The 7,975-nt window shown below is 46.3% G+C and overlaps 2 protein-coding genes across 2 annotated transcripts in view; both read left to right on the forward strand.

Annotated features, from left to right (window-relative positions):
* The first annotated feature begins 1,666 nt into the window (after nt 1-1,666).
* On the forward strand, nt 1,667-4,415 carry LOC126384031 (biotinidase-like). The gene is made up of 6 exons (XM_050034857.1): nt 1,667-1,966; nt 2,506-2,655; nt 2,787-2,938; nt 3,048-3,225; nt 3,313-3,909; nt 3,988-4,415. The coding sequence occupies exons 1-6, from the start codon at nt 1,754-1,756 to the stop codon at nt 4,258-4,260; spliced, it is 1,563 nt and encodes a 520-aa protein (XP_049890814.1). The 5' UTR covers nt 1,667-1,753; the 3' UTR covers nt 4,261-4,415.
* Nucleotides 4,416-5,594: 1,179 nt separating this feature from the next.
* The window catches only part of LOC126384231 (biotinidase-like), a 3,093-nt gene continuing 712 nt past the window's right edge, over nt 5,595-7,975 (forward strand). Inside the window, exons 1-6 of the mRNA XM_050035194.1 lie at nt 5,595-5,886; nt 6,423-6,572; nt 6,704-6,855; nt 6,965-7,142; nt 7,218-7,775; nt 7,854-7,969. Coding sequence (XP_049891151.1) covers nt 5,674-5,886; nt 6,423-6,572; nt 6,704-6,855; nt 6,965-7,142; nt 7,218-7,775; nt 7,854-7,969 — 1,367 coding nt within the window. The 5' untranslated portion in view covers nt 5,595-5,673. The remainder of the gene's footprint in view (nt 5,887-6,422; nt 6,573-6,703; nt 6,856-6,964; nt 7,143-7,217; nt 7,776-7,853; nt 7,970-7,975) is intronic.

The raw sequence follows: 7,975 nt of genomic DNA on the forward strand, positions 1-7,975 counted from the left end.
GAGGGATTCATTACAATATCGTAACATGGCTTAGATTTCTAAATAAACATTCACCTTGTCGCTAGATAGACCTACTCCTGAAAAACCCGTGCGCAAGGCTTTTTGTCCCTACGAGGCCACTGTCATTTACCCGATGGGAGGGGTGAGCGAGTGAGCCCTGCAATCTAGAATTTGACCACTGATGTCACTGTTTTCAACCCATTTTACACACTGGCCCTTTAAAGCATTGATGTGGGCTCCACTTACCTCACTAACCCTTTAGGTAGTTGCCTGGGATTCGCGTGAGGATGAGGATATGCCACCAGGGCCATCAAGGGAACTCATTTCTAAGTTTCAAGGATGTGAAGACAGCACGCTGAGCAAAGTACTCTGGACATCCCTCTCCCCAACAATGCTTTCCAGCTCCTCCTGGGGGACCCCGAAGGCGTTCCGGGTGAGACGAGATCTATAATCCAACCAGTGTGTTCTGGGTTTGGGCTGGGGCCTCCTACCTGTTGGATGTTCCATGAACATCTCTGACTAGAAACGCCCAGGAAGCATCCTAATCAGATGCCAGATCCACCTCCACCGGCCCTTTTTGGCATAAAGGAGCAGCAGCTCTACTCCACGCGCCTTCCAGTTGTCTGCGCTTCTCACCCTGTCTCTAAGGCTGAGACCAGTCAACCTTCAGAGGAAACTCGTTTCGGCTGCTTGTATCCACAATCTCATTCTTTCAGTGACTACCCAAAGCTTATGACAAAGACAAGATGAACTGATAAATCAAGGGCTCCGTCATCACAACGGACCGGCCATTGTCATCACTGCTCATGCTGCACCAATCTGCCTGTCCATCCTGTGTTCAACTTTACCCTTGAGGTCAGTAACAGTGCCTGTGGAGTGGCAGACAGGGATGATGGTTTACATTTTTTAAAAATGGGACAAAAGGATGTGCTCAAATTATTGGAGAATCACACTGCTCAGCCTTCCTGGGGGAGTTTATTCCATGGTGCCGGAAAGGAGGCTCCAAATAGCTGTCGAACCTCAGATTCAGGAGGAGCAAAGCAGATTCCATTTTGGCCATGAAACAGTGGTTCTGATTGCTTTATTAACTGTAACCTCCAGCATGCACTGGGGCGGCTTACAGCTGAATATGAAGCGGTCAAAGTGAGAGTCAACACCCTCAGTCTTAGGCCATATTTTTCTGCTGAAAAATGGTGGATCTCTCTCTCTGGGTTGGGAGTGAGTTACCACCCTAAGTGAAGGAGTTAAACTAACTCGGGGTCTTGTTCATGAGTGAGGGTAAAATAAGCAGAATTCCAGATATGAGGTATTATACCAGTGGAGACTGAAATATAAAATATGTGTCTTATTTATTTGCTCAGTAATAAATGTGGTGGAACGCTGATAATGATCTAAGCAAAATGCAAATCCTTTTTCTAAACTGCATCATCATTCAAACTGTGAGTGTACCTCAGCAGAATATGGGTGCATGACAGCCACCCATCCACACAGAAAGTTTGTATTTCTATCAACACGCAAATAACCCGCACAGATACAAAAGTGGATGCAGCCAGAATTATATCATTAATGTAGTTTTACGTCCCTCCCTGAAGCCAGAGTAGATAAATAAGTCCCTCCCCACCAGTGCCTAAAAATTTATTTGCCGTACCTCCCTCGTTTCACCCCTTCTTATAACAAACAGAACAAACAATCCCCAACATTAACTGGTCTGTCGGGTTTACAACATTTGTGTCCACACTGGAAGACTGGAACAATGTTTTGGGTCATTGTTGTGAGTTTTTTTTTAATGTCAGTAATTGTTCATACTGGGCCTGTCATGAATTCCTCCTATGTTGCTGCTGTGTATGAGCACAACGTAATCTTGAACCCGGACCCTCATGTCCCCCTGTCCCGCCCTGAAGCCCTGCAGCATATGCAGAAAAACCTGGATATCTACGAGGAGCAGGCAGCCCGGGCTGCTCAGCAGGTATGGTCAGGTTCGGAGTTATTTATTATTTAGTTTCTTACTGCTCATTTCTGTGAGACAGACAAACTTATGACAGTACAATCCTACATTTCACAACTCCTGTTAATTTTTAACTCAAACTCCTCATTGGACTGATCCTTGGACCCCTTTGGCAGAAGTCTCAGATACCACTGCTGTTGTCACTTGCCATCAATTGCACAATATTTAACAGTAAACTGAGCTTGAATCATAATCACAGACCACTAAATTTAAGAATAAGTTTCTGTTTGATAAGTGACATATGTCACTAAAAAACACAGTCAGGATATTAGCAGTAAAGAAATCCATCCCAAGCTTGTGATGGCAGGGTGCTTATGAGGGTGGGCATATATTACTGCAAACGAATCAGTGTTCCCAAGTTAACTTGGTAACCAGGAGTGCTTGTTTTTCTCTTTGTTCTCACATAAAGAAGCACATTTAATGTCACACACTTCATGACTACAGTAGAGTAATGAAGATTGTCTCATCTCTGTACTCTGTCCTCATCTTCCCTCAATCAGGGAGCCCAGATCCTGGTGTTTCCAGAAGACGGTATTCATGGTTTCAACTACAGCCGTTCGTCCATCTCTGGCTACTTAGAAACCATTCCTGACCCCCAGCAGGAGAGCTGGAACCCCTGCACAGAGCCGGGCAAATACAACAACACTGAGGTGCACAATCACACTTCTAGATTTAAAGTTGTTATTGAACAGGCACTCTGACATGTGATATACTGACATGAAGACACCACTATGCTGCTCAGAGCCTTCACTCATGCAACACCAGTCTGTGAATTCTACAGGTTCTCCAGCGGTTGAGCTGTATGGCCCGTCGTTACAACCTCTATGTGGTGGCCAACATGGCCGACCTGCAGCCCTGCCCCCTGAAGACTAACCCCTCCTCCTCCTGTCCCCCTGATGGACACTGGCAGTTCAACACCAACGTGGTTTTCAGGTGCAGTGTAGACCTTTAAATAGAAATAGTGTAACTTAAGTGAGGCAAGAACACCAATAAATAATTTCCTAGTCTGTGTGAACTGTTCACAGAACCTTTTGTCTTACAGCTCAGATGGCCTGCTCGTGGCGCGCTACCATAAACACAACCTCTTCATTGAGGAACCCTTTGACACACCGCCTCAACCTGAGATCATAACGTTTGATACACCTTTTGCTGGAAAATTTGGCCTCATGATCTGCTTTGACATCCTGTTCCATGATCCCACAATTGCCCTGGTGGAGAAGGTAAAAAACAGCTGCTCAAATTCTGTTTTCAACTCTACATTCCTGTGTTTAGTCTCCTCTTGTCCTGACATTGGCCTCTCCTTTTAGGGTGTGCGTCAGCTGATCTACCCCACAGCCTGGTTGAATACACTCCCCCTACTGGACTCTGTTCAGTTCCAGCGGGCGTTCAGCTTGGGTGCCAATGTCACCCTGCTAGCGGCCAACCTGCGTAACAACCGACGGGACATGAGAGGAAGTGGCATCTACACCCCCTTCTCTGCCACTTACTACCACGCCCAGAAAGGAGAGCCAGAGGAGGGCAGGCTGCTGGTGGCCAGGGTGCCAGTGTTAGACCCACTGTGGGTGGGGCGGAGTGGAACCACAGAGGAGGGGGTAGTTAGTAGTCAGTCCACATCATCTACACTTAAAGACTCTGGAAACTGTCACCAAGAGAGCTGTGTTGATCCTCCTCCTGAAACAGCTCCATCAATTCCTCTCTCCTCCGCCACCTTCATCTCATCCATGCTGGATGACCCATTTACATTTGTCCTCTTAAACCAGACAGAGGGTGAAGTGAACGTCTGTAATGGCACATTTTGTTGTCACCTGCAGTACCGGAGGTTTCCACAGGGTGGCAGTGAAGAGCTCTACGCATTAGGAGCATTTGCTGGAACACACACACTGTTTGGTCGCTGCGCCGTGCAGGTATGAATGACAATAAGTTTGAATATTTTAAAGCTGCTCTTTGAGACTCTTGACAGATGTATCATATCTGTGTTGCAGGTGTGTGCACTGGTCCGCTGTGCAGGGTTGGACACCAGTTCCTGTGGACAGGGAGTGGAAGAGGCTGAATCTAAAATGGACTTCACGTTGGAGGGGAAGTTTGGGTCCAGATATGTGTACCCATCAGTCTTAGCTAGTAAGCTGGTCCTGGAGCAGCCTGAGCATCTGGAAACAGCTGCAGATGGCACAGTGACCATGAGACACTCGAACATGACTGGTGGGCTGCTCACTGCCTGTCTGTTCGGACGAATGTATCACCTGGACAATGAGTGAACTGCTTAGGAATACATGGTTGTGTCAGAGGAACAATGTCAAATACTTTTTAAAAAATGATTTATAAAACCACATATATATGTGTGAGTGACAGCTGCCAATGTCTTCGATGATAGCTCAAAGAACTCTGAATAAAAACACAATCTGTCCAGGCAGTACAGTGGTTCTGTTTTATTCCTTCCTCACATGTAGATCGTAGTAGCCCAGAATGCAAAAAAGCAATGGAGTGAGCTCTCTCTAACCAGCAGATGGAAGCTTATGAGCTTAAAGCATTGATGTGGGCTCCACTTACCTCACTAACCCTTTAGGTAGTTGCCTGGGATTCGTGTGAGGATGATGTAATGTCATCAGGGTCATCAAGGGAACTCATTTCTAAGTTTCAAGTCTGTGAAGACAGCAGGCTGAGCAAAGTACTCTGGACATCCCTCTTCCCAGCAACACTTTCCAGCTCCTCCTGGGGGACCCCGATGGTGTTCCCGGGTGAGACGAGATCGATAATCCAACCAGTGTGTTCTGGGTTTGGGCTGGGGCCTCCTACCTGTTGGATGTTCCTTGAACACCTCTGACTGGAGGCAACCAGGAAGCATCCTAATCAGATGCCAGATCCACCTCAACTGGCCCTTTTTGGCCTAAAGTAGCAGCAGTTCTACTCCACGCTCCTTCAGGATGTCTGCACTTCTCACCCTGTCTTGAAGGCTGAGACCAGTCAACCTTCAGAGGAATCATGTTTTGGCTGCTTGTACCCACAATCTCATTCTTTGCGTGACTAGGGTGGTTTACAGCTGAATATGAAGCAGTCAAAGTGAGAGTCAACACCCTCAATCTTAGGCCATATTTTTCTGCTGAAAAATGGTGGATCTCTCTCTCTGGGTTGGGAGTGAGTTACCACCCTAAGTGAAGGAGTTAAACTAACTCGGGGTCTTGTTCATGAGTGAGGGTAAAATAAGCAGAATTCCAGATATGAGGTATTATACCAGTGGAGATGGAAATATAAAATATGTGTCTTATTTATTTGCTCAGTGATAAATGTGGTGGAACGCTGATAATGATCTAAGCAAAATGCAAATCCTTTTTCTGAACTGCATCATCATTCAAACTGTGAGTGTACCTGAGCAGAATATGGGTGCATGACAGCCACCCATCCACACAGAAATTTTGTAATCCTATCAACACACACAAATAACCCGCACAGATAAAAAAGTGGATGCAGCCAGAATTGTATCAGAATTTAGTTTTACGTCCCTCCCTGAAGCTAAAGTAGAAAAATAAGTCCCTAACCACCAGTGCCTAAAAATTGATTTGCTGTACCTCCCTCGTTTCGCCCCTTCTTATAACAAACAGAACAAACAATCCCCAACATTAACTGGTCTGTCGGGTTTACAACATTTGTGTCCACACTGGAAGACTGGAACAATGTTTTGGGTCGTTGTTGTGAGTTTTTTTTTAATGTCAGTCATTGTTCATACTGGGCCTGTCATGAATTCCTCCTATGTTGCTGCTGTGTATGAGCACAACATAATCTTGAACCCGGACCCTCATGTCCCCCTGTCCCGCCCTGAAGCCCTGCAGCATATGCAGAAAAACCTGGATATCTACGAGGAGCAGGCAGCCCGGGCTGCTCAGCAGGTATGGTCAGGTTCGGAGTTATTTATTATTTAGTTTCTTACTGCTCATTTCTGTGAGACAGACAAACTTATTACAGTACAATCCTACATTTCACAACTCCTGTTAATTTTTAACTCAAACTCTTCATTGGACTGATCCTTGGACCCCTTTGGCAGAAGTCTCAGATACCACTGCTGTTGTCACTTGCCATCAATTTAATATTTAACAGTAAACTGAGCTTGAATCTTAATCACAGACCACTAAATTTAAGAATAAGTTTCTGTTTGATAAGTGACATAGGTCAGTAAAAAACACAGTCAGGATATTAGCAGTAAAGAAATCCATCCCAAGCTTGTGATGGCAGGGTGCTTATGAGGGTGGGCATATATTACTGCAAACGAATCAGTGTTCCCAAGTTAACTTGGTAACCAGGAGTGCTTGTTTTTCTCTTTGTTCTCACATAAAGAAGCACATTTAATGTCACACACTTCATGACTACAGTAGAGTAATGAAGATTGTCTCATCTCTGTACTCTGTCCTCATCTTCCCTCAATCAGGGAGCCCAGATCCTGGTGTTTCCAGAAGACGGTATTCATGGTTTCAACTACAGCCGTTCGTCCATCTCTGGCTACTTAGAAACCATTCCTGACCCCCAGCAGGAGAGCTGGAACCCCTGCACAGAGCCGGGCAAATACAACAACACTGAGGTGCACAATCACACTTCTAGATTTAAAGTTGTTATTGAACAGGCACTCTGACATGTGATATACTGACATGAAGACACCACTATGCTGCTCAGAGCCTTCACTCATGCAACACCAGTCTGTGAATTCTACAGGTTCTCCAGCGGTTGAGCTGTATGGCCCGTCGTTACAACCTCTATGTGGTGGCCAACATGGCCGACCTGCAGCCCTGCCCCCTGAAGACTGACCCCTCCTCCTCCTGTCCCCCTGATGGACGCTGGCAGTTCAACACCAACGTGGTTTTCAGGTGCAGTGTAGACCTTAAAATAGAAATAGTGTAGCTGAAGTCAGGCAAAAACACCAATAAATAATTTCCTAGTCTGTGTGAACTGTTCACAGAACCTATTGTCTTACAGCTCAGATGGCCTGCTGGTGGCGCGCTACCATAAACACAACCTCTACTTTGAGGAATCCTTTGACACACCGCCTCAACCTGAGATCATAACGTTTGATACACCTTTCGCTGGAAGGTTTGGCCTCATGATCTGTTTTGACATCCTGTTCCATGATCCCACAATTGCCCTGGTGGAGAAGGTAAAAAAATTTGTATAAAGTTTTACATTCCTGTGTTTGGTCTTCTCTTGTCCTGACATTAGCCTCTCCTTTTAGGGTGTGCGTCAGCTGATCTTTCCTACAGCCTGGATGAATGCACTCCCCCTACTGGACTCTGTCCAATTCCAGCGGGCATTCAGTTTGGGTGCCAATGTCACCCTGCTAGCGGCCAACCTGCGTAACAACCGAATGAACATGAGGGGAAGTGGCATCTACACCCCCTTCTCTGCCACTTACTACCACGCCCAGAAAGGAGAGCCAGAGGAGGGCAGGCTGCTGGTGGCCAGGGTGCCAGTGTTAGACCCACTGTGGGTGGGGCGGAGTGGGACCACTGGGGAGGGGGTAGTTAGTAGTCAGTCCACATCATCTGCATCTCCTCCAAGTGAAACTGCTCCATCAATTCCTCCCTCCTCCACCACCTTCATCTCATCCATACTGGATGACCCATTCACATTTGTCCTCTTAAACCAGACAGAGGGTGAAGTGAACGTCTGTAATGGCAGCTTTTGCTGTCACCTGCAGTACTGGAGGTTTCAACAGGATGGCAGCAAAGAGCTCTACGCATTAGGCGCATTTGCTGGAAAACACAGTGGTTACAGACACTGGGCCGTGCAGGTATGAATGACAATAAGTTTGAATATTTTAAAGCTGCTTTTTGAGACTCTTGTCACATGTATCATATCTGTGTTGCAGGTGTGTGCACTGGTCCGCTGTGCAGGGTTGGACATCAGTTCCTGTGGACAGGGAGTGGAAGAGGCTGAATCTAAAATGGACTTCACGTTGGAGGGGAAGTTTGGGACCAGATATGTGTACCC

This window comes from Epinephelus moara, chromosome 22 (genome assembly GCF_006386435.1).
Source record: "Epinephelus moara isolate mb chromosome 22, YSFRI_EMoa_1.0, whole genome shotgun sequence".
Classification (NCBI taxonomy): Eukaryota; Metazoa; Chordata; class Actinopteri; order Perciformes; family Serranidae; genus Epinephelus; species Epinephelus moara.

Excerpts from the sequence above, each read along its gene's own strand:
- LOC126384031 (XM_050034857.1), top strand. The coding sequence starts at position 1,754 with ATGTTTTGGGTCATTGTTGTGAGTTTTTTTTTAATGTCAGTAATTGTT. Across the intron at positions 2,939-3,047 it reads AACACCAACGTGGTTTTCAG|CTCAGATGGCCTGCTCGTGG; the intron begins GTGCAGTGTAGA and ends TTTGTCTTACAG. Across the intron at positions 3,910-3,987 it reads TTGGTCGCTGCGCCGTGCAG|GTGTGTGCACTGGTCCGCTG; the intron begins GTATGAATGACA and ends TCTGTGTTGCAG.